The sequence below is a fragment of the Gossypium hirsutum genome, chromosome A01 (assembly GCF_007990345.1).
Source record: "Gossypium hirsutum isolate 1008001.06 chromosome A01, Gossypium_hirsutum_v2.1, whole genome shotgun sequence".
Taxonomy (NCBI): domain Eukaryota; kingdom Viridiplantae; phylum Streptophyta; class Magnoliopsida; order Malvales; family Malvaceae; genus Gossypium; species Gossypium hirsutum.
Genome location: NC_053424.1, coordinates 5,736,210 through 5,763,378, shown reverse-complemented (window position 1 = coordinate 5,763,378; position 27,169 = coordinate 5,736,210). Strand labels below are relative to the sequence as shown.

Genomic DNA, 27,169 nt, shown 5'->3' with positions numbered 1-27,169 from the left:
TTAATCATTTGCAAATATTAAAGGACTTGAGTAAAAATTGAAGCTCATATATCGAAGTAAGCTAAACTTGAACAAATATTGATTGTTTTACCATACAATGGTTCATTCCGAACCTGATCTTATTGATAAACAACTCTAATGAAATATACATTAAAACTTTTCTATTAGGTAAAAGAGGTTAATGTTTTTAAAAAGTAAAAAAGAAAATACTTTCTAAAATCTTAATTCGTTTGTGAAGTCAAAAATTTTACTGCAGCCTTATTATTCGATATTCATGGTAATGGAAGATGCAAAAAATGATATTGCCGACAAGGAGTTTGGGGGCGATCGTTGAGGAGAAAACAAGAAAGGTCTTGGTGGAATTGCTAGTGATTGAAGGTTTCCTTGTAACATTTCTAGCACTTTAGTCATTGATGGTCGGTCTGATGGATTAGTTTGAATGCACCATAAGCTCGCTATAATCATCTTCCTAGTTATTTCTTCATCTTCCACCGTAATTCCTTCAAGATTGAATGCTTCTTGTTCGAGATGTTCGTAAATCCATGAAGGGAAGTTCATTTCACTTGTTAGAGACCCTCCGACATGAATGTTTTCCTTCGCTCCGACCATTTCAAGAACCATCATCCCATAGCTATAAACATCGGATTTGTAAGAAACGCCTCCGAAGTTTCGACAAAATAGTTCTGGAGCAATATATCCTATCGTTCCTCGTGCGGTTATCGACGAAAGAATGCTTCCCTTCCGCTCACATAACTTTGCAAGACCAAAATCCGAAATCTTGGGAACAAAGTTTTCGTCTAAAAGGATGTTATGAGGTTTTATGTCTAAGTGCAAAATTCTCGTGTTACATCCTCGATGTAGATATTCCAACCCTCGTGCAACGCCGACAGCTATTTCAAACATTGTTTTCCGGGTCAGTATACAACTTTTATCTGGTGATCTGTGGTGGTAGATGTACTTATCCAGTGATCCATTCGGCATGAACTCATATAACAAAGCTCTTATCGAACTCTCATAACAAAATCCAAGAAACGTCACTATGTTAACATGAGAAGTTCGACTAATACTCGCTACTTCGTTAATGAATTCCTCTCCATCTTCCCTAGATTCACTCAAGACTTTAACTGCAACAAGACGTCCACCCGGTAGCTTACCTTTGTAGACACTGCCGAATCCGCCTTCGCCAAGCTTGTCTTTGAACGACTTGGTGATTTTCTTGATGTCCGAATAAGAATACCGCTTCGGAGCAAGATCTGAACCATATCTCATGATGAATGCCTCAATCCTTTCACTGTTCTTCCTTTTATTTCGCTGCAAATTCTTCAGCATTCCACTTGACAACGATCCTTTCTTAAGCCTCAAGGCAAACACCATCAAGCAAACTACCATAACAGTGGCCCCTACCACTGTAAACCCTGTTTTAAATGAAAGGTCAATTTTCTTTAGTCAGAAATATTAGTTGATTTTTCATTCTTATAAACACAGATATAAGAATGTGTTTATTACCTATGATTAGCTTAATCTTCAAACTGGTACCTGCAGACGACCCTGGAACATAAAATAGACAATCATGTTACCTAGACGTACATTTTTCTTAAATTATTCGTGTTTTATATTCATATCTGATATGTATTTGGATTTAAAGAAAAAATTTAATAAAAAATGAAATGTAATTTGCAAATACTATGTTCTAAATTTTTAGAATTTTATGATCCATAAGTGCCAGCAAAGTTGGGGGGGGGGGGTTTAGCAGTAAAGATATAGCTGTTTCTTTGGCTATATTTCCTTGTTCCTGCTGAAAAGCAAGCATGTTACTTTAGAATAATAACATATGTTCAAATTTGTCAGCTTTAAAGTTGATGCCTTTCACCTAAAGTATATTTCATATGCAGACAGCTGATTCAACACTTTTTTTTTTCTTTTGAATTCTTTAATTTATGCTTCCAAGCATTGGGAATCCATGTAGAGCTCACAACTTTAATATATCAAAGGGATGGAAGCACCTAGATTTTGAGACCTCACATGGTTGAAAAAGTCGCTGGTTTTAGAAAAATTTTTATATAGTGCTCTCTAAATGCATATATGAAGCAGTTAAACCAAGAAACCTGATTAATTTGATCCAAAAACTCTAATTACTCCAAAGAAAATGTGTTTTTACTGCATACCTGATAGAAGACAAGTTGATGCATCAGTATGATTTGGGCAATAACAAGTGAATTGATTCAAACTGTTATTATACCCACACCTACCCCCAGAATCATTGCAGTCTTCACATTTGGAAGCTATATTTGCATCCCATTTCAATCCAAATCCATTACCAAGAGGCAAAACCAAAGTATCTGGAGTTGGGTTTCTCTTGATTGTCTCAACTGCAGTATAAAAAGCTGGAACAATCACATGGCTATCACAAGATCTCAACCCATCTTTCACTTCAGTTGACAGGTTGCCCAGAACAGATGCTATAACATAGTAATTCACCATATCTGTTCCATTGCTGGTGCTGCAGTTAAACAGACTTGGAAACCCTGAGGATATGTTGGAAATCAAAGGGCAGTGGTAATACAATGTTATGTTCTCAAGGTTCCAAGCATAACTCAAAAGGTTGAAGTTCAAGGTGGTATTGAGCAGGGTTCGGGGACAAAGGGATTGAAGATAATCAATTCTTGCAACAGTGAAAGCTTGTAAATTGATGTTGATCTCAATGACTTTGTAACTTACAGACATGATTGTAATCTCGGTTTCTTCATCTTCCAGGCAAGTTAACTTCAACCCTGGTTGACCACAATACTCAGGCCTGTCACCTCCCCAAAAAGGGTAGCTAACATTTTTTATCTTCCCACAATGGAACTGTTTGCTGCAGCCCAAATAGTGTTCATTGCTTGAACTTAACAACGGTGGAACTTGAACTGACAAAAGGATAATGGTGAAGAAAACCAGGGGAAGACATGAAGTTGCAGATAGAAAGAGAGGCATGTTTGTTTGGTAAAAAGTTATTTACATGTAAATGAAGTGAAAAACTAACATTGGGAAGTGGAAGAAAGGATACAGTGAATGTGATGAAGAAAGGTTTTTATGATTAAAGGAAGTGATTAATGATTCTAATAACTTGGGAGCAGTAAAAAGAAAGTTTTCCCCCATTTTTTTTTTTTAATCATTGATAGTCTGAATGTGTGAAAAACATTCTTAATGGGATTGTGGTTGGTATTTAATGATGCTGGGTCCTGGGGAGGTGACCATTAAAGAAACAAGAAAGGAATTCAGCCATTGCTTCCTTTGTTCTATGTAATATATGATTTCCTTTTTTAACAAACAATTAATTTTTTTAGAATTTGTGATTTCTTTTATAACATATTTTTTAAAAATTTAAATGTAATACACACTCTGATCGGATCGATAATTATTGATTTAATATATATATATAAAGATAAATTTAAGCGGCAGACAAAGATGTTGGTTCCCCAAGAATAAAAAAATTCCAGTTCAATCCTCTTGTAAATAATAAAATTACAAATTTATATATAATGAAATTGTATTTGACCCCTCTAAAATAATCATTTTAGTCCTTAAAAATGAAAAAGAATTATAAATTATAAATAATAAAATTATGTTTTAAGATTATGTTATTATCTCTATCTATATAATATAGCCCATATATATATATGTATATATATAATATTTCATCAGTTTTGTTTACAAATCTTGTGCCATTGTAAGTAACTGGACTGCTTTAATCTTAAAATCTGAGTCTAAATACAATTGCCAAAACTAGGTGCTTGCTTAAACCCAATTTTTTTTTTTCAAGTCAAAAGGCAATCGAATAATATCTCTAATTTTCTATTTAATTATTGAATCGATATTCTATTATAATAAAATATTTAAAAATAACAGGTTTTTTTGGTTTTATATATATTTTTTATTGTACACTATATCGAACAGGAAACCCATAACCAGGTCATATCTATGCTAAATAGAAGCAGCAGAGTGATACACATTATATTATATATAATATTCCACTGACTGACCCCATTCCCTAGTTGCTATCACATCCAATTTGATATTTGCAACTAAACTGAGAGATGCCAAGCTTTGCAGGGCTTGGAATCATCATTTGTAACTTCAAATTTGTCTACAAACAGTATCCAGATCATATTAGTACACTTTCTTAATAGCATTAATGCTCAAGGTTCAAGATCAAACATTAAGGTACCAACTTGAGTATTTGACAATTTGGTAGAGGGATATAAGCTGCAGAAACAGTAGAAGAAGCTACCAGATCAAATGATACTTTCATTTCATATGCAAAACTTTGCCAAATGTACACCAATGGATCATGGATACTAGTTGATGTCCACACATTGTGATAATGACAATAAAATCTAATCTCCTTGATATAAACAAAGCATCATCAAAAGCCGAATTTTGATGAGCTAACGAAACCTAATATGCGCAATAAAAGCTTTGATGTCAATGGAAAAAGAGATGTTTAGCCTTGAAAAGTACAGTAGCATCATGCAAATGCCAAACTAGCTTTAGCATTCGATAAGAAGCATGCATAATGTGGTAGGACTTGTGGCTTATCTAATACTGGACTTCAATAATTTATCGGCTTCACCTTTGCTCATTTGCCCATGTGGGTTAAGATCCTGCTGATTAAAGCTTCTTTCTTCCCACTAACAGGAAGGTTGTGGGCATTTAAGTAGACTTTCAAATCTCCTACTGTTAAATTCTTCAACTGCAAAAGAGGAATAAATAGGCAAGATAAACTTCCTTGGATTTGTCAAGTGTGACAATTTCAGTACCCCAATTAACAGCAATCTTGCTACATATACTAGGTTTCATGCCAATGTTACATTCCAAAATCAGGGGAAAATAGAATCGGAAAACAAAACACTAGTATATTTTTACTAAACGAGAGTTATTCAAAAAATAAAAGAAACCTGATCGGAACCAAACCGACTTCACCCCTACCAAGAAGTTTATAAACACTTTTTCTTCAAGTGAAACAGCATTTTCTTCTAAAATAGCATTCACTCAAATAAATTAAGCCTCAAGTGTTTTTGCCTCAAATCCTGGTTTGTACAATTACCCTCAAATTTAGTTCAAAAGAATCCATTTCGATGACTAAGAGAAATTTAAAGCATTGTTGAATCAAAGAAAACAATTAAATAAACCTCTCACCTGCCCCTTGTCTGCAAGGTTACCCCAATCATAATCCTTAGCTGCATTTTCTGCAATAGCTTTACGTTTTCTAGAGGCCTCGCTCATTTTTTCTTTACCCATGTCACTTTCCTCATCATAGCTGTCCCCATAAACAGAAAGCTTAAATGCTTCTGCTGCCTTAACAACTGCTGGTCTGTGCCAAAAAATTGCTCATGATGACCGGTTTGTAGGCCAAAAGATTTTATAAACCACCAGAACGGGATGAAAGAGTTCAAGAATAAAGCCAAATCCTTATTACCTAGTCAAACCTTCCTCATCAGGTGCTGTCTCATCAATGGTCTCTGGAATATCATCTTCTGCTAAAGCTAGAGCCTGCAATACTGCATAATGTCTCTGCAGAGCTGCAACAATTTATCATAACATGGTGACCGAGTCAACAAAGTATAACAGAAGAATGACATCAATAACTTGGCAGTCCAAAAAAGTCTGATACCTCAGAATTTATTACTATCAAACCTTAAAATTACTCATATTGCTTGAAAAGAATGGGAACTGATACCATTTGACAAGCGGTAATTACATAAACTTGAACATACAGAAGGAAAAAAATCAACTGAAATTATATCAATTCATGATTAAACCTTGTCCATAGATGTTTATACTCAGTATCATAAGCAAATTGTACTTCCATGATATAACTCTAGAGTAACAGGTGTACTCTGATTCATTACTTCAATCATGTTAAAAACAAAAAAAATGCTTTTCACACACTTGGAACCATTCTAAAATTTCAGGGCTACAGTGTATTTAATGATTTATTGATTTTCATACGGTCTGTGAATAACTATAAGCAATAGAATGGCAGTGTTTATAAGTATAAACTATAAAATGACAGCTTACCAGGGTTAGCAAATTGGAAAGCGGAAAAATCCTTCACATAAATACGTTTTATTAAAGCAGCAGCTTTTTGAATTTGATCCTCATCAGCTCGAGGTGCATCCTCTTCTGTATCTGGAAATATCTGTGAAACACCCCAATTTTATCAGTGATAACATGACTTGAAAATCTTTTAGCATAAACTCAAAGAATATGTCCTTGCCTCTTCATCATCTCTGATGTCATCAGAGTACGGAAGGTATATCATGTGCATTCCAGGCGGCTCCATTTGAGCTCCAGCACTGGTAATCTCATCCTGTGAAATTTCAAGAAGATTGATAAACTGTCACAATTGTCTATATTAACATAAATGAATGCAATGAAAATGTCTCATTGTATCTTTCAGTTTTGAATAGCAAAATTTGCAATTCTAACTGTCATTTTTACATCGTTGTCATAAAGAAATTGAAAGTTCTCTCCCCAAGTTTCTTATAAAACAAATTTAATTTCTCTGCACATGTCAAGAAGTACCACAATCACCTGCGTAACATATGCACATATGCACCACATTAAACCTGGTTCAGGCTTCGTTTATACCAAGAACAGATAAAGAACTACAATGACACAGAGATACAATGAGGCATTCAAGTTTGCTCATATTGTAACATGAATAAAACAGCATAGAAGTTCTACTCCTCAGATTTATATTTACCACTTAGTCTACTATCCTAAAAATATCAAAATATGTCATATTTTATTCAGTCCAACAGAAGTAGCCTTTCAACCTTCCCCTTTTCTCTTGAGAATTTCTCCCCCTCAAACCTTGGTGAAGCTGACATTAATGCGAACTCCATATATATAACCTTCAGCAGAAAAAATAGCTGAAACCTTCCTCTATACAATAGATCCAATTACAAAGCCTAACACTCTTACAACATGTGATGGTAGTTTTAAATTTCCATCATATTTGTGTACCATATTCTCACTGTTGAGAACTGAATGATTTGAGTCATGTGCCAGAGAGCAGAAGTCCACTGTGATGCTTATATTATCTCAGCATTTAGTGATAGGGGAAAACAGAAACAAATAAGAAGTTGACAACATATAACAAAACAAGCAATGAAGACCAATTTCCCAAATATGGACTTTCACATGAATCACAAGGCCAGATGCATTAGTCTGAAGTGCAACAGATATCTTACTTGTGCAACTAAGGCAACTAATTGAGGATGAGATGAGGCCCCATAATATGCAACTGCAAAACTGCAATGACACAAAAATATCATATACTAGTATCAAGAACAATGAAACGTTATCAACTTCTTGGAGCTTGAGTTTGAAGAACAACAGTAGAGCAGCACATAGAAGATGAAGTTGCAAAATACTAACCGCTTGTGCTTTAGCATAGATCTATGCAAGGCAATGAAAATGCAGGTGCTACCCACCACTTCCTATATTGGTCAAGCAGAAAACTTTTAGTGAATGTAAACAAGCAAACAAACCCCCCCCTCCAAAAAAAAAAAAAAAAAGCAAGTTTCATTAAAGCTAAGGGCAATAAGTAACAAACAGATGCCATCATAAGCAAATCCACATCATAATACCATTAGTCACTTAAAAAGTATTTAAGATTTATATTTCATATATCAAAATGTTAATAATGAGTTACAATATAGTACTTCACATTTTGAAACGCTAGAATACTAAACCAAACTTTACATAAATACTTCTCAAAAGCAACACTAAACTAGCTCTTAATCTGCACTTTAAACTTGAATTGAGCTTGGACCACCCACATGCCCTAATACGTTCCCCTATATAGAAAATATGTTTTATGAGTGCATACTATAATCTTTGGCCCTCAATTGAAGATGTCTTTAATACAACTACCTAGCTGATTATCAGAATGGTATAGACCCAGAGGTGATACCTGACATTTGATCCTAGCAAAGGAGAGCATATTTTATTTCACAAGCAACAATGAAATTGCATTATCTATTCAAGCACAAAGTACGTAAAACCAAACTCAGGACATATATGTCAGATTTTGGTTTGTTAAACTCTATAGCCACCAGATTCTATTATTTAAAAAGAAACCTTAGTCAAATCCGTCAAACAATCAACAATACATGTTAAATATTGAAGTTCTGTGGAATGAACTGTAGGACCTTTGAAAAACTTTTTCATTTTATTAATACAGGCTTTTATGTTTAGGAGCACATGCCCTTCTTGAATCTTTCTGCATTGTTCACAATTAGCTCATTGTCCATTTTCTCAAGATTGCATTATAGTTCCATTCATTTCACAGAAAAGACACATCAAGCAATAGATTTACAATTATACTTCCAACAACCTTGTCATCCATTCTTTGATAAAGCTGTCCTATTCAAAATTATCTAATGTAAAAGGATTGTACTATATCACACTTTTTTTTCTTGATACCAATAATTGTGAGGAAGAAAGAGGGCAAAAAGAATAACAGTGAACAACTCAAAATATAAAATTGTACAAGATCAAGAGTAAAGAAGATGCAAAAAAATTCAAGAAACAAACTTCTATATCATTTGAGGAAAACTTAACCTGGTCACTGGGGTATACAAACGTGGATGGTCTCAAGTTGTAGTAATCTTTTAAGCAACTTAATGGCTTGAATCCAAGAAGACGAAGTTTTCCGGGTGATATTCTTTTTATCTCAGCTATTTCCTCTGGTAAAAACTTGACATTCTCACTGAAAAAGCAGGGTCGCACAGGGGAGGGGGTTGATTAAGAAGAAGTTGTACAAAAATAAACCAAAGTATTAACAAGTACAACATATGAACAAATTTCAGTTTCTTAAACTACGTTATTCCCAGACATCAATAACCCAACCATAATTGTGACAGGAAGTTCCGTCTAAATCAGAAAACTTCTTTTATCAACCCTGCTGGACCAGTAACCCAAGCATCAAAACGATGGCATGATGCTCTACACTAGAAAACTACTCTCATTAATCAAGGACATATGCTTCCATGTTTTCCCCGTAGTATGCATCACAAGTATCATCAATTAACAAAAAATGAAAACTTTACCTTTACTCTCTCGATGAATTAGTTTTTATTAGAAAAAGGCTTTGAGTTTAAAAGAAAAGATGAAGATATATCTTGTATAGCCTCTTGAACCAAATTTTCCCCAAAATCAGAAGCAAATCTAATAAACTGAAGAAAAGGAAATGTTATATTTTCCTTGAGAAAGGAAAATACAATGTCACACTATATTCAATCCACTAATAAGGTCAACATCCAATAAGAATTAACTTTAATAGTTTACATGTAACCGAGAAATGAAATACAATGTCATAGTATATTCAATCTGCTAATAAGGTTACATCCGATAATAATTAACTGTAATATTTTACATGTAACCAGACATATGCACGAAGTTTTCAATGTTTAACAAGCATAAATTATTCCCTTAATTTGTTAGATAAAGCACTAAAAATACTAGCCATGCTTACTTTCTATACGGCTGAAAGAGCTTAGGAGGTTCCTGAATCAATGCACCAGTATCCTCACATATCAAAGATCTTTCAGTCTGCACCATATCATTAAAAATAAGTTCAAATCACAAATGGTCAACACAAGCAGCATACTTCTTGATGGCATTTCTATCTACCTAATCCTCATTAGTATATTTTATATATTGTTAAGAACAGGCTTTTTCTATTCCATTTTATTCATAAGACATTACATAAATATTTATACACATAGTAAGCCTAACTTAGGAAACTCTATACTAGGAAACAAACTAACTCTAGGGATGCTGTCTAAAAAAACAGCCTTAAAGTTAGGGATAGTAATCAGTAAAATATTTACAGAATCCTATCTGATACACTTAAATATTCCTTAATTAGTAAACTGTAATCTGACACTCCCCCTCAAGCTGGGAAGTGGATATCATCCATTCTCAGCTTGCTTACTAGTTTCTGAAACAACTTTCCAGACAACCCTTTGGTAGGTATGTCTGCTAGTTGACCATCAGTGGACACAAATGGAGTGCAAATTAAGCCACTGTCCAGTTTTTCCTTTATAAAATGTCTGTCAACCTCAACGTGCTTCGTATGATCATGTTGAACTGGATTATGTGCAATATTGATAGCAGACTTATTATCACAATACAACTTCATTGGACCTTCCCACTTGATCTTCAAATCTTCCAAAATAATTTTTAGCCATAATAGCTCACAAATTCCAAGAGCCATCGCCCTAAATTCAGCTTCTGCACTAGATCTAGCCACAACATTCTGTTTTTTACTCCTCCAAGTCACAAGATTGCCTCCTAGGAAAGTGCAATAGCCCGAGGATGATCTTCTATCAACCATAGACCCTGCATAATCTGCATCAGTATAGGCTTCAAGGGTTAAATTCTCCCCCTTTTTAAATAGGATTCCTTTACCTGGCATGCCCTTTAAGTACTGTAGAATTTGATACACAGCTCTAAGATGTGATTCTTTGGGGTTGTGCATAAACTGACTTACAACACCGACTGCATAGGCAATATCCGGTCTGGTATGAGACAAGTAAATGAGCTTCCCCACAAGTCTTTGATATGAACTTTTATCAACTGCTGCATCTTCTAGTACATCTCCAAGTCTATCATTCATCTCTATGGGTGTGTCTGCTGGTTTACATCCCAACTTGCCCGTCTCTGTCAACAAATCAACTATGTATTTTTGCTGAGATATAAAGATTCCTTCCCGAGAGTGTGCCACTTCAATACCAAGGAAATATTTTAACTTTCCGAGCTCTTTGACTTCAAATTCTTATACTAGGCATTTCTTTAAACTCTCCATTCCTTCCAGGTCATCACCAGTCACTATAATGTCATCTACATAGACTAATAAAGCAGTCACTCCCCCTGAAGATGAGTGTTTTACAAACAGAGTGTGATCTCCTTGACTCTGTTTATACCCCAACTTGAGCATTACTTTGGTAAATCTTCCAAACCAAGCCCTCGGGGACTGTTTTAGTCCGTACAAAGCCTTTTTTAGTCTGCAAACTACCTGTCCTGTATTTGGACCGAATCCTGGTGGAACATCCATATAGACTTCCTCCTCAAGATCACCATGTAAAAAGGCGTTTTTTATGTCAAATTGCTGTAATTTCCAGCCTCGGTTGGCAGCTAGTGACAACAACACTCTCGCAGTGTTCATCTTTGCAATAGGGGCAAATGTCTCAAGGTAGTCTACTCCATACATTTGAGTGTACCCTTTAGCAACCAATCTTGCTTTGTACCTCTCCAAAGAACCATCTGATTTATACTTCACTGTGTACACCCAGCGACATCCCACTGGTTTCTTTCCTCTCGGTAATTTTACCAAGTCACATGTCTTATTTTTTTCAAGAGCTTCCATTTCAACCTTCATGGCATTTTTCCAATTCTCATCTTCTAATGCCTCGGATATAGTTTTGGGAATGGAGATAGAATTTAGGCTAGTAAGAAAGGCTTTGTGGTTATGGGACAAATTTTTGTAAGACAAAAATAAGTACAAGGGATGTTTTGTACAGGCTCTAATCCCTTTTCTAATAGCAATGGGAAATTATCTAAATTTTCAGTAGTTTCAGTAGTAGGTTCAGCAATTACCTCAGGTTGTATAGGAGGAGAAGATGATTGAACTTGCACCGGTGCCTTCTTCCTTGAGTAAACCAGTAAAGGACGAGTCCCTCTTTGTGATTTGGGTGTATTAGGCTCTGTTTCAGGTTGCTGGATAGGAGCTAGAATGTGAGTGTTTGGTTGCTGGACGGGAGCTGGAATGTGAGTGTTTGGTTGCTAGACAGGAGCTGAAATGTGAGTGTTTGGTTGCTGGACAGTAGCTGGAATGTCAAGAAGAAAGAATTCTTTGTCCTTATCTTCTGTGAATAAGATCTCCCCCTGAAGATAAGGACGATTAAAGAAATTCTTTTGTTCTGCAAAAGTAACATCCGCTGATACATAAAATTTTTTTGTGGTTGGATGATAGCATTTGTACCCCTTTTGAGTGGAAGAATAACCGAGAAAGACACACTTGACAGCTCGTGGATCAAATTTTCCTCTATTTTGAGAATGTACATGTACAAAGGCAACACAACCAAATATTTTGGGAGGAAGGTTACTTGAAGTACTAAAATCAGGAAAGAATTTTGCTAGAACTTGCATAGGACTTTGAGATTCAAGGACTTTTGGAGGCAATCTATTTATCATATGAGTAGCAGTTAAAACAGCCTCCCCCCAGTATTGTTTAGGGACATTTTTTTGGAACAAGAGGGCTCTTGTAATAGCTAAAATGTGACCATTTTTTCTTTCGGCAACACCATTTTTTTGGGGAGTGCTAACACAAGATGACTCATGTATAATGCCTCTTTCTTGGAAATATGGTGAGAGAAACTGATTGAAATAGTCCTTGGCATTGTCTGACCTAAACCTTTTTATTTCAGCTCCAAATTGTGCTTTGATCATGTTGTAAAAGGTTGGAAAGACAGACCTTACATCAGATTTCTGTTTTAAAAGAAATATCCAAGACACACGGGTACAATCATCAATAAAGGATACAAACCACCGAGCCCCAGAAATATTTGAAATAGTGGATGGTCCCCAAACATCACTATGAATAAGAGTAAAAGGAGCAGATGTTCTTTTATTGCTTACCGGAAAAGAGGTACGTTTATGTTTTGCAAGTTCACAGACATCACAATGGAATTTTTCAACAGTTAATCCTTTGGACAATGAAGGAAACATAATTTTAAGGACTCTAAACGATGGATGACCAAGGCGAAGGTGATGGAGCCAAATTTGGTTTTTATTGGTTTTAATAGATTTGGATATGAAAGATAATGGTGAGGAATTCAGAGCACTAACTTCTCCACTGGATTCCTCAAGATAGTATAGGCCATTTACTTCCTTAGCATGTCCAATCATCCTCCTCGTATTCTGTTCCTAAAAAAGACATCGATTGTGATAGAAAACCACACTACAGTTAGAGTCTTTGGTAATTCTTTGGATGGATAGAAGATTGGTAAATAGTTTTGGAACATGAAGGACATTTTTAAGAGTAAGGGTTTTTTTTATAACAATATCACCCTGACCAGCCACTGTGATCACAGAACCATCGGCTACTGTTATCTTTCTACTCCTAGGGCAAGGTGTATATGAAACAAATTTTGTGAGGAGTGGGTCATGTGGTCTGTAGCTCCTAAGTCAATGACCCAAGAACTTTTTGTGGGTATATCCGAGATTTTAGAATTTTGAGAAGAGGATATACCTGAAAAAACCAAACCACTAGTACCTATTGAAGGAGATTTTTCCAATGATCCCAGCAGATTCTTCAACTTCTCAATTTCTTCTTTACTGAACTCAACAGATGATTCTTGAGAATTCCCTTCTCCAGTGTTGCTGGTTTTGACAGTTTCAGCCATGTTTCTTTTGAACAAATTCTACAGGCTTGAGGGTTGATCGAGAATGAGAAGAAGTTGCCAGACAAAGAAAAAAAATCCCATAATTTGAGCTAAAAACCTGGCTCGGATACCATGTTAAGAACAGGCTTTTTCTATTCCATTTTATTCATAAGACATTACATAAATATTGATACACATAGTAAGCCTAACTTAGGAAACTCTATACTAGGAAACAGACTAACTCTAGGGATGCTGTCTAAAAAAACAGCCTTAAAGTTAGGGATAGTAATCAGTAAAATATTTACAGAATCCTATCTGATACACTTAAATATTCCTTAATTAGTAAACTGTAATCTGACATATATAAATATATTGCAATGCAGAGAAGCAAGGATTTATTGAAGGAAAAATACAGACTTTCTTCTCAGCAAAAACTACTAACCAACTCATACAGCTTAAAAGCAAACACATTGTTTCTTCTAAGCTCCATTTAGAAAACTATTCAAAACTCTAATGATATCTTACTCTGCAGCCCATAATACATGCATAAAGCAAAACAAGAACCACTCTGTTTAAGTAAAATAGATATTCATTTACATCAGAAATGCAAAAAGATATTTTAATTAAAATCACTCACAGATATCCTAAGAGAAGAGGAGGAAGCTGAGGAGAGAGAGAAACAGAAACATATAAAAGTTTGCAAGATGGAGAAAAGGATGGAACATAAAGAAGATAAAAGCCTAGAATAGAACAAGTACTCCACATAAAACTTAGCCAACAGATGCTTATGTGTGTATAAATGATTGTTGCCTATTGTCACATATAGCATGTATTTTTTCAGAATTACCATTTTTTTTATGAAACGTCAGAATTACCAAATGTTAAGAGCCTATATCGTACATGAGCCATAAAAACAACTTGTAATTACCTTTAAAGGATGATTTGTGACAGAATCAAGCCATGTAATGGCCCCTACAGACATAGAAAAATGAGGGAAAAGAGTTAAATATTATGGCACCTGACATTCAAGATTCAACTAGAACATGGAGAGTTGTCTACCTGGAACTGTAGGACGAATTAAAGCATAAGTATTCAGTGCAATTGACAGTCCATTGGCAATATGAAATTCAATCCTTCTAACTACTCGCTTTGTGAACATACGCTTTCTCAGTTGATCTTTCATATCTTCCAATCTGAAATTAGATTATGAACAAGAATCGTGAATGTACATATAAAAATCTGTAAGTTTTAATATTGCTACTGTATTTAGGTATATCATGATTATATATATAACTAGTCCGAAATCATTAAAGATAATACAATTTTGAAGAAAACAATCCATTGGAAGTTAATATGAGCAATATGCATGAGGTGAGGGATCATAAACAGTGTTTGAGAGATGCAAGGCCTAGAAATACCAATCCATCATGATGTTTGGTTATCACATTCTTTTTTACTTCTAAAATGAACAACTATTTTATAGGTACTCAGAAATTTGAAGGGAGTGTAAGTGCTGGCAGAGTATTTATTTCTTTTGCAGTTAGAAAAGTGAATTAGATGTAAGCAGAAAGTAGCCAACTCTTCTGTCATAAGAAAGAAGAGTGGACTCCTGATTAGCATCCAACAACAAAAGCTAGTTATACTACGTGTTGTGCTTTTTTGAACATGATCAGCTCATTGTTACAGTCAATACAATCTAATTCAATTCCATAACATGTGACCACTGACCAGCACGCATCTATACCAGTGCATGATAATGATTCTCTTTTGAATTTGAGCTCACTTGATGGTAATAGTAATTGCATAAAAGTAATGAGATTAATATAAAAAAAAAAACCATAATTACATACTTCTGGCTGGCAGAAGGCATGAATTGAGCAAGATCCTCACCATCTAACCCAATCAAATCCTGAAAGAAATAAAAAATTGTTATCCAAAGTAAATGTATAAACCACCCGTTCAATCTACACAAGAAAACAAAACATGAATGAATAAACATACAGCATAGAAGGTAGAAACATTGAACTCTGAATCTGGACGACTCAAAGGGAGAAGTTCAATTGAGATTCCAAGATCTTGTGCATCCTGGAGGGGAAAAAAAGAAGAGTAAAAAAAAAAATGCTGGTGACATAATCTGGTGATAGGAATCAGTTTGAATGCACTCATATAACACTGAACCACAAAGCACGTGCAACTTTATATTTAGTTTACTTTAGCTCGCTGCAATGTAGTTCTTGTCATATCTTTTTTTGCAGCATCCTGGAGACTCCCAAAGGGATCATCTTCATTAGTAAAGAGAAGAATTCGCTTATCAGCTGTCTTAATAGACCTGAAAGAGTTTTGCTGTCAAAAACTGAACCAGATGCAGGAACCTTGGGAAACAAAGGAAGAAAGGAAACAAGCGCCGTTTAGTCATAAGACAAATGCAACAGGAAACCATACCCTTTACGAAGAAGAGCTTGGGCAACCCAGAGGGCATTATAAAGGGAATTCTCCCGAGACCCAGGAACAATACCATACTGACTCCCAATTTCTCTCATAAATGATTCTGCAAAATAGCTTAAAAAAATGTATGTTGGTTCTCCAAAAGATTTGTACAAATTTTAACATAAAAGATCATATTTAGTGAATCTAATGAAATATGATGAACTTTTAAGTAGTACTTTGCGATCAGTTAATAGTATTGTAGCAACAATATATAGTTAAAGCAGGCAGTCAAAAGCTTAGAATCAAATCTTCATTATTGATCACCAATAATGCAATTAACTTGAATATAAATTACCTTCTATACAGTCAAATTCTTTAATAAGCCTAGCTGTTGGCCTGTCTAGGTGCTCCCTTTCAGCAACATTAAAAACAAAAACACCATTTAAATCTTGCAAGTTCTTCTTTTCCCTCTGCAGACAGAACACAAGATAGTAAGAAAACATATCATGGGCACTTAGAGCAGCAGGCTTCCAGAGCATATAGCAAAATATACCAACTCTATTTGCAAAGGTTGTATTTATTTTCTGTATATTTATTAAAGGACTCATCTATTTGATGGAGACTCGTCCATGTTTTACCAATGTCAACTGTTAGGAATAAACACACTGAAAATAAGTACAATCTCTGCAAATAGACGAGTCCTTTAATAAACATATAGAAAATAAGTCAAATCCCTGCAAATAGATGTGGTATATTTTGCTAGTAAACCCAATTTACTAGTTGATGTTGTTATAGAAAATATAGCAAACTAGGAGTTGTTATCCGACATTGATGGAAACTATTGACCAACAAAGGCAGCTACTTGGTGTTCTATGTGCATTCCTACCTATTCTTTTGATTCCATGTGTGATTGTGGCAAAACCAAATTGAGATATACAAATGAAAATGCTTTTTATTTGAAAACTTTTTGATTAACCAACTAGTTACCAAAAAGCCCTGATAGCGTCTTGTCATGTAGGAATGATGGCCAAGTGATCCAAAAAGTAGCATTGGAACTGCCATGTACACTTCTGTTTACTGAGGATTCATACACCTATTTTCCAACATTTCCCCACAATTCACTGATCGCCATGAGATTTCAAAGAAATCTAATCTAATTCAAGATTTTCACCCAATTAAGTTTGCCACCATAGAACTAAAAAGTTACACCTACTAGTTCAACAGTATATTTTGTGAGTAGACTAAGTGGAAAGCCCCACCCCTGCCATTTTTATTTTTTTTTTGTACACCAGGACCAAAGGCTCTAACTACAGTAAATAAAATAAATAATATCAACCTAAAGGGCTAGAATCGCATCTTACAGTGTTAAAGAAGCAAATTGCAACTTCATCATACGATCTACTAATGATTTGAGTCTTGAGTGATCCAGCAATACAGCTGACAGAGGTGTGGAAATGAGTTTCATCCTTTTGGTCATTCTGTCAATATTTAAAAATAAAAACAAAAAATCAACAGCTAGTCAGTACATTTCAAATAGAAAAAAAAGAAGAAGAAAAACATGTTAATCAAAAAACATATCCATTACGGAAAAGCTTAATTACGGTATTAATCCATGAAAGAAAAAAGAAAACCAATTACTAAAAAAACTGTAAAGAAAAGGAAATGGGTATTCTTTATCTGTTTTGATTATGTTTTGATTATACATAAAAACTTACACCAGGACATGTCGTGTTGAACATTTTCGGAGAAGCATCGACCAAATAAACAACATACTCTTTGGAACTCTCACTTTGCTGCAAATATTGGACAAAAACAACACAATTACATCTCGCGTTTCTTAACCATGGAGAAGAATATAGAAGAAAAGAAAGAAAAAAAGAGAGGAAACCTGGAAGAATTCGTTATCTGGGTCGTCTTCTTCGTCCTTGAAAACATCTTCTGGGTCCAAACCCATTGTTAAAGATGAAATGTTTCAAAGGTTTTTGCCGGGGTTTTTGAAGTGCTGCTAACTTTCCCAGTTCCTACGCATTTTTTAAATACATTTCGAAATTTGGAGTGGAGGTGTCTTGGACAAGCTAAAGGAACGATCTTGACTATTGGAGATCAAAGTGTTCATGGGCTTGACAGCCTTTTCCGTATAAAGCTTCGGGTCCGATACATTTTACAACCAGGTTTTGGCAAAGTTTTTGAGGCTTAAGCTTGGCCTGCTTTGCCTTTATAGATTCTTTTTTTCTATGTATAATAGGAAATCATGTTGTTTGATATTCTATCATTTTTTTTTGTTAATTTAGAATTTATGATTTTTATATATTTTTAAACTTAAATGAAAGATTTTTTTAAAAAAATCAAATGCATCTACAATTTGCATCTATATTCTCGTATTAATATTAAAATTTAAGAGGGAATGATAAGGTACGTTTACCTGCGATTAATGTAAAAATAGCAATGACGATGTAATTAGATACTGTAACGATATTGTAGCGTGAAAAAAAAATTAAATTAAACACACTGCACCACCCATCCAAATTGAAACTTTAATACTTCAAGCTCAACTTCGATCCTATGTAAATTATGTATTAGATTGTTTCCATATTTATTTTGGCTCAAATCTCTTTATGCTCGAGTTCTCTTTCAAGTTATTCTAATTTGCTTCGAGTGTATATTATTTATTATTATGAAGGTGTTTTATAATTATTGATTCTAATTATAATTTATTTAAGTTACATTATTTGTAATTGTGATTGTAATTTTAAAAATTATGAAGAAATTAAAATTTAGGCATTGAAACAATAAAATTAAGGTCACATGCTCTTTTTTCTTAAAAAGGTAATCATTTTATTGGTTAAAACAATAGAACACATGTAACAACCTATATTTCAAGGGCACCGGAAAAGTGAATTTAGGGCCTCCGTCTTAGGAAAATGAGCCCGTAAATATTTATTAAAAATATTTACGAAGCTAGTTATGGGTTGAATTAGATTTTAATTAGGTGAATTTATTTCTAATTAGAAGTAATTAGTAAGAAAGGACTAAATTGAATAGAGTATAAAATTTAATCATAGAATAGAGAAAGGATAAAGGATTAAATTAGAATTAAACCAAATTAGTGACATGTGTAAGATAGAGAATAAATAAATGTGTATTTAAATTATTACTACAAATGTATGTTATATATATATTTACTTATATATTAAGTAAAAGATATTTACTTATTATTATTATTATTATTATTATTATTATTATATTTTATCTATTAATTCAGAAAATGACAAATGTATGGTGTGGGATTAATACATGTGTACATGTGTGTATGAATACACATGTAATATTTTTATTGATATTAATTAGATATTTTATTAAATATTAATTAAGTAAATAAGGTAATAAAATAAAGAATGAATAAAAGAAAAAAAAAACAAGAAAAAGTTACAGGGTACCAAACGAAATAGAAAGAAAGAAGAAAAAAAAGAAAAAAGAAAAATTAGAGTTTGAAAGCTTGGAAGTTAAATTGGTAAGTCAATTAAGTCTCTTTCTTTGTAATTTTGATGTTTTTGGAGTCTTAGAGTAAAGTACTCTTGAATTTGTGTGGAAATATTGAAATTTGTAAAGTGATTGAAGACATGAACCAAAGGTTCATGAATTGTTCATATTTGAAATGTGAATTGAATAATTATATGTGGTTGAGAGATGAATCAAAGGTTCATGAGTTATTTGTGTGAAAAAATAAATAAAAATAAAATAAGAAGATCACACAAATTTTACGTGGAAACCCTTTTGGGAAAAAACCACGGGCAGAGGAGAAGAAAATTCACTATGTCGAAAATTTTAATCAATACAAGAGGAATAGACTATGTCTATTTATAGGCTTGTAAAGCCATATTCTAGTAGGATTGAAACACCCTATCCTAATCAATATAAAATAGATGAAGTTTAATAAGGTTTAAAAAACCTTATTCTAAATAAAATAAAAGAAGTCTAGTTCTATATGGATTTTACTTTTATTTTATTTTTCATCGTATTTTATTTAAATAAGAATTTGGGTCACTTAATTCTAACAATCTCTACCTTGACACAAATTCTCAATGAACAAGTTCTTCATCGCGAATTTTCAATAAACAAGTTCTCCACCTTTTCCATAAAACCCCTTAAGGGTTTAACTTCAACAATGAACACCAACCAAGTCTAAGCAATGCTCAAACTTGGTTATAGGAAGTGACTTAGTCATCATATCTGCAGGATTTTCATGAGTACTAATTTTGCTCACAACAATATCACCACGAGCAATAATATCACGAACAAAATGATACCGAACATCAATGTGTTTTGTTCTCTCATGAAACATTTGATCTTTTGTAAGAAATATAGCACTCTAACTGTCACAAAATACTGTGCTGATTTGAAGGTCTTCATTGAGTTCACTAAATAGTCCCTTCAACCAAATAGCTTCTTTACAAGCCTCAGTAATCGCCATGTATTCAGCTTCAGTGGTAGACAAAGCGACTGTAGTTTGCAAAGTGGCTTTCCAACTAATTGCACAACCTCCGATTATAAAGACGTAACCTGTGAGAGATCTTCTTCTATCAAGGTCTCCAGCAAAATCAGCATCAACATACCCTATGACTCCATCTTTAGTTCTTCCAAACTGTAAGCAAACATCAGTAGTGCCTCGTAAGTATCTTAAAATCCACTGAACTACTTTCCAATGTTCTTTACCGGGATTTGCCATGTATCTGCTAACTGCACTGACTGCATATGATAAATCTGGACGTGAACAAACCATAACATACATGAGAGATCCCACTGCACTAGAGTATGGAACATGTGACATGTACTCAATCTCATCATCTGATTGTGGAGACAAAATCGATGAAAGTCTGAAATGGGCTGCTAAAGGAGTACTAACAGGCTTAGCACTCTGCATATTGAACCTGCAAAGAACTTTCTCAATGTACCCCTTCTGACTTAGGTACAATTTACTTGATTTTCTATCTCTGAGAATCTCCATACCAAGTATCTTCTTTGCTGGTCCTAAATCTTTCATCTCAAATTCTTCACTTAGTTGGGCTTTGACCTTTCTTATCTCTTATTTATCTTTTGCTGCTATCAACATGTCATCAACATAAAGAAGTAGATACACAAAAGAACCATCACTGTTTTTCTTAAAGTAAACACAACTGTCAAAACTACTTCTTTTGGAATCATGAGAAGTTATAAAGGAATCAAACCTCTTGTACCACTGTCTTGGTGACTGTTTCAAACCGTAAAGGGACTTTTTCAGCAAGCAAACATAGTCCTCTTTTTTCTGAAACTGTAAAACCTTCTGGTTGTTGCATTTAAATATCCTCATCAAGTTCTCCATGTAAAAATGCAGTTTTTACATCCAACTGCTCAAGCTCCAAATCATGCATGGCCACAATACCAAGCAAAGCTCAAATCGAACTATGCTTAACAACTGGGGAGAACACATCTGTGAAGTCCACTCCTGGAATTTGACTGTAACCCTTTGCAACAAGCCTTGCTTTATATCTGGGTTCTTCAACTCCTGGAGTCCCTTCTTTCTTTTTAAACACCCATTTACAACGAACAACCTTTTTACCTTTAGGAAGTTTCACAAGGTCCCATGTTCTATTTTTGTGGAGTGATTCCATCTCTTCTTGCATAGCAAACATCCACTTTTCTGAGCCTTCACAGCTAACCGCCTCAGAATAATTAGATGGCTCTTGATTCGCATCTATATCTTCAGCCACATTTAAAGCATAAGCAACTAGATCAGCCTCGGCATACTTCTTTAGAGGTTTAATTTCTCTTCTAGTTCTGTTTTTGGCGATAGAGTATTGTGGTGAAGATGCAACTCTATTCTCAATTTTTGTACTGGCTTGAGGAATTGACTCTGTATTAATCTGATGCTCTGTCTGCTTTTGATTTTCTTTATTGGAAGAGTCTTTAAGAGATAAGTTAGGTAGCATAGCAGTTTCATCAAAAACAACATCTCTGCTAATCACAACTTTTCTATTTTCAGGACACCATAACTTATACCCTTTTACACCAGCTTTATAAACAAGAAAAACACATTTAATGGATCTCGGTTCCAATTTTCCATTATCAACATGAGCATATGCAGGACACCCAAAGATCTTTAAATCAGAATAATTAGCAGGATTACCAGACCATACCTCTTGTGGAGTCTTTTTCTCAATGGCAACGGATGGAGATAGGTTGATCAAAAAACATGCAGTAGACGCTGCTTCTGCCCAAAATGACTTCGGTAAGTTGGCATTTGACAACATACATCAAACCTTCTCCATGATCGTTCTATTCATTCGTCCTGCAACGCCGTTTTGTTGTGGAGTATGACGAACTGTCAAGTGTCTCATTATTCCTTCTGACTTGCATAATCTATTAAACTCATCAGAACAGAACTCTAAGCTATTGTCTGTGCTGAGGTATTTTATCTGTTTTCCCGTCTATTTTTCAATCATAATTTTCCAAGACTTAAATGCGGAAAACACATCACTTTTCTGCTTCAGGAAGAACGCCCAAACTTTTCTGGAAAAATCATCAATAAAGGTTAGCATATAATTAGCTCCACCTCTCAAAGGCACTCTGGATGGCCCCCACAGATCAGAATGAATATACTCCAACGTTTCCTTCGTGTTATGGATTCCTCTAGTGAATCGAACTCTCTTTTGCTTCCCAAAAACACAGTGCTCACAGAAATTCAGTTTGCAAATTCCTTGCCCATCAAGAAGTCCTCTTTTGCTCAATTCTGCCATGCCATTCTCACTCATATGCCCTAGGCGCATATGCCAAAGTTTAGTAATATCATCATCTGACAAGGAAGAGGAAGCGACAGCTGCATCACCAGTAACAGTAGAACCTTGCAAAACATACAACTTGGCAATCTTTCTCTGCCCTTTCATCACAACAAGGGACCCTTTGGAAATCTTTAAAACCCCACTTTCAGCTGTGTATCTGTACCCTTTTGAATCAAGAGTACTCAACGAAATTAAATTTCTTTTCAATTCTGGAACATGCCGTACGTCACTAAGTGTTCTGACAACTCCATCAAACATCTTAACTTTAATTGTTCCAACACCTGCGATTTTACACGAAGCATTATTTCCTATCAAAACAACACCTTCAGACACTGTTTTGTAAGTTGTAAACCAATCCCGATTGGGACTCATGTGGAAGGTGCAGCCTGAATCAAGTATCCACTCATCGCTTACTTTAGAATCTTTGACAGAAGCGACTAGAAGTTCACCATCGCTGTAGTCTTCTACAATATCAGCTTTACCAGAATTTTCTGGTTGTTTTCCCTTTTGATTCGCGGCCTCCCTTTTAATCTTATTTTGTATCTTATAGCACTCAGATTTAATGTGCCTTTTCTTCTTACAGAAGTTACAAGTTTTACCTCTGTTTGAAGACTTCGATCTACCCTTAGATTTACCACGAGGATTCTGTTCCTGTGTCCTACCACAATCATCATCAGCATTCCGATCTTGTCTCCCACGAATAATGAGACCCTCTCCCTGAGAGTCGGGTTTAACCACAAGATGCTTCATCTTATCATACGAGGTTAAAGAATCATAAACCTCATCAACTGTGAGAGACTTGCGGCTATATAAAATCGTGTCTCTAAAGGTTGAATAAGACGGGGGCAACGAACAAAGTAGAATCAACCCTAGATCTTCCTTATCATACTGAACCTCCATGGCCTCCAAGTTTGAGAGAATTTCTTTAAACACTGTTAAGTGTTCGTGTACAGACGCACCTTCCTCCAAACGATGAGCATAAAGACGCTACTTCATATGCAACTTGCTTGTTAGAGTTTTCGACATATATATTTGTTCTAACCTCTTCCATAATGCAGCGGCAGTCTTTTCTTTCATCACATCCTGCAAAATTTCGTTGGACAAATGCAGATGTAATTGTGTTAATGCCTTTCGATCCTTACGCTTCTTCTCTTCATCTGTTAATGTCGAAGGCATCTTATCTATCCCTAGTAGGGCATCCTCCAGATCCATCTGTGCAAGAACTGCTTGTAACTTAATTTGCCACAACGCAAATCTGGTGTTGCGATCCAATAGCAGAATTTCATACTTCAAAGACGCCATTACCATGATCGAGATGAATAACCCGAAAGCTCTGATACCAATTTGTGAAAAAAATAAAAATAAAATAAGAAGATCACACAAATTTTACGTGAAAACCCTTTCGGGAAAAAACACGGGCAGAGGAGAAGAAAATTCACTATGTCGAAAATTTTAATCAATACAAAAGGAATAGACTATGTCTATTTATAGGCTTGTAAAGCCATATTCTAGTAGGATTGAAACACCCTATCCTAATCAATATAAAATAGATGAAGTTTAATAAGGTTTAAAAACCTTATTCTAAAATAAAATAAAAGAAGTCTAGTTCTATATGGATTTTACTTTTATTTTATTTTCCATCGTATTTTATTTAAATAAGAATTTGGGTCACTTAATTCTAACAATTTGAAATCTCATTGATGACTTATTGGATCTATTATTGGAAATTATATAATGGAAATATGATAGTTTGGTATGAATTTATATGTATGCTTTGAATGAATGATTTGTTAATTATTTATGTTTGTTATGATATTTTATTGTTGTTATAATTTGAGTTATGATAATACCACTGAGTATTTTCAATACTCAGCTATGGTTGTTTCCCGTGCGCAGGGTAGGTAAAGTTGAAGTTCAGTCAAGCATCCAAGTCAATCCTGACCTCAGCTCAATTTTGGTGATGCATCTATCTTTTAGTAATGTGGCATGTACTAGGTTTGGTGTTTGTCTATTGTAAATATTTTATATTTTTAATGTAAATGTGGTGCATAATCTTTAAGAGGTAATGAAATGAATGAATGAATATTTGCTAAGTTTGAAAGGTTTGATGAATGTTACTTGATCAAGATTTATAAGTAAATGTTTTGGGCATGAATTAGGTGTGTTTAGTATGTGAAAATAGCTCAAAAATGGTCAAAAATCATGTTTTCACACGGCCAAGTCACATGGGCGTGTGCCCAGGCCGTGTGGCAAAGTCAGATTTGCCCACAGGTTAGTCTCACGGCCGTGTGAGAAAAATAGATCTGCCCACGAGCTGGCCCCACGGCCATGTTGAGCCCCATGGGTGGGCCACACGGGCATGTCCCAAGCCACAAGGGCGCGTGCCCCTATTTTCAAGAAAAAGTTTCCAAAGTTCCCGGCCTAGCCCCAAATCACTCCCTAAACATATTTTGGGCCTCGTAGGTTAATATTAGGGACTTAAAGACAGAATTTGAGAAATTTTTAATTGAATTATAGGTTTATGACTCGGTTTTGTATAATTTCTAGTGTATAAGTTCGATAATGCCTCGTAACCCTATTCCGGTGACGGCTTGGGGTTAGGGGGTGTTACAGTACATACTCCAATTGAAATCAATTAAGAAGCTTCCTGTTAGAATGTTTGGACATTAATTTTCATAAATCTGTTGAATGTTGGTGGCTTATTTGTATTTCAACTGTGTTGTGGTCCTTATGGTAAGCTAGAAACAATGTGGTTTCTAATTATAAGATTATTTCAATGGATGAGGTTCTTTTTTCTGACTAAACTGAGAACAATGTTCAAGGTGCAGTAATTGAATCTTTATGGTGGGATTGTACTTGATTTTGCTTTCATTCTATTAAATTTAGGGTGGGTTTGGATGGATAGTATATTTATTGTAGCGATATTGTATTATGAAACTAAAAGTAAGCTAAACGTACCGCACCTAATCATCCATTTAAATTCACCCTTAATGTGAATGGCACAGTGAGAGGGTATTCAGGTCCAGTAGGGTGTGGAAGGGTGACGAGGGAATTGAATCACAAGATTTTAGGATTTATTTGGTTGAGTGGTGTCGAAACCAGTTTTTAGAAGGTTTTGGAAAAACGGGATCGACTTTAAGAAAGACGAAAACGGGAGTCGCCACCAACTTTTTTAGGTGTGATTGGATCACCTTATAAAACGTTTTGGTCTACGAAAATTAAGAAAACAGGTTCGGGAGTCGGTTACGTACGAGGAAGGATTAGCACCCTCGTAACGCCCAAAATTGGTACCAATTGATTGATTTTCTGTCCTAATGTCGAAACCTTGAAAAGATTTAAAAGTATGATCTCTTTTTTAAAATCTAAATAAATTGAATTGAAAATCGAGATTCTTTTGTTTCAAAAGAATACTATCATCACATTCAGCATGTTAGGACACAATATTTTTAAATTCTCGTAGCTAAGATCATCTCGTGATTTGGAAAATTTGTTTAAAAGGGTATTTTAGATATTTAGACAAATGAGAAATCGCAACACAGCATGTTAGGGTACTATTTCCCGAATTTTCAAATACAAAAATATTGCCTTATTTTAAAGAAAAAAAAACCTTTTATTTGAAATTCTTTTAAAATAAAGATGCAAGTAATATGTTACAAGATATCAAAATTAAAGCAATATAAATTACATAATACATACCAATATTTCATGCAAATATAATTGATTAAAAAAACAATAACATAGAATGATGGATAATTGATATGATAAAATTAACATACTAAAACAATGATAAGTAAATATAGAAGAAAATACAAAAAGAAACTAGCAAAACTTAAAAAAACATACAAAGTAAGTTAAAGAAGTAAAATGTTTAAATAACAATTAAAATAAATACGATATTTTAAAAAATAGATATTAAAATAATATGGATATAAAGAAATGATTAAAAAATAATTAATGCTTTGTAAATAGATAAAGAAAAAGTAATTTATGAAATATAATAAAATAATATATATAAAAGTAATGAAACAAAACTTTATATAAAAAAATATTTTGAAATATCATACAATATGTATATATAAATGTAAAATAATACATAATTTTTTGATAAAAAATTTTAAAATAATATATGATAATAATATACAAGTTTTAAAATAATACTTATAATACATAAAATAATATATGAAAAGTGATAATATAGAAAAATAAAAAAAATTTGATATTTATAAAAAGATTTAGAATAAAATAAATAATATATACGAAAAATAATGAATGAAACAATATTATTAAAATAATTTAATATAAAAAAAGGTTTAAGATAAACATATATATATACAAAATATTGAAATAAATAATAATAATCTAAAAAGAAATAAAGTTAGAATAAAAAAAATAAAATTTAGAAAGGATTAAATTAGAATAGAAATAAAAATACAGATGAAAATTCGGAATTTAAAAATAAAAAAGGGTCAAATTAAAATGTGAGCAGGA

The 27,169-nt window shown here is 34.0% G+C and overlaps 2 protein-coding genes across 3 annotated transcripts; both read right to left on the bottom strand.

Moving 5' to 3' along the window:
* Nucleotides 1-51: 51 nt before the first annotated feature.
* On the bottom strand, nt 52-3,231 carry LOC107916791 (LEAF RUST 10 DISEASE-RESISTANCE LOCUS RECEPTOR-LIKE PROTEIN KINASE-like 2.1). Its single transcript, XM_016846162.2, has 3 exons — nt 2,166-3,231; nt 1,507-1,548; nt 52-1,415 (listed from the first exon to the last, which is right to left on the bottom strand). Exons 1-3 carry the CDS (start codon nt 2,971-2,973, stop codon nt 262-264), a joined length of 2,004 nt encoding a protein of 667 aa, XP_016701651.1. The 5' UTR covers nt 2,974-3,231; the 3' UTR covers nt 52-261.
* Nucleotides 3,232-4,267: 1,036 nt separating this feature from the next.
* LOC107917996 (ATP-dependent DNA helicase 2 subunit KU70) lies at nt 4,268-17,938 on the bottom strand. 2 transcript variants are annotated; one of them, XM_041074824.1, is made up of 19 exons: nt 17,755-17,938; nt 17,582-17,659; nt 17,228-17,344; nt 16,222-16,336; nt 15,882-15,987; nt 15,651-15,768; nt 15,441-15,524; nt 15,290-15,348; nt 14,499-14,632; nt 14,368-14,411; nt 9,527-9,603; nt 8,614-8,761; nt 7,426-7,487; nt 7,239-7,299; nt 6,260-6,352; nt 6,061-6,181; nt 5,459-5,561; nt 5,172-5,353; nt 4,268-4,732 (listed from the first exon to the last, which is right to left on the bottom strand). In XM_041074824.1, exons 1-19 carry the CDS (start codon nt 17,818-17,820, stop codon nt 4,671-4,673), a joined length of 1,830 nt encoding a protein of 609 aa, XP_040930758.1. In that variant the 5' UTR covers nt 17,821-17,938; the 3' UTR covers nt 4,268-4,670. The 2 variants fall into 2 exon arrangements, with proteins under 2 accessions (XP_040930758.1, XP_016702962.2); XM_016847473.2 differs by having other exon boundaries at nt 5,179-5,353; nt 17,755-17,935.
* Between the last annotated feature and the right edge of the window lie 9,231 nt (nt 17,939-27,169).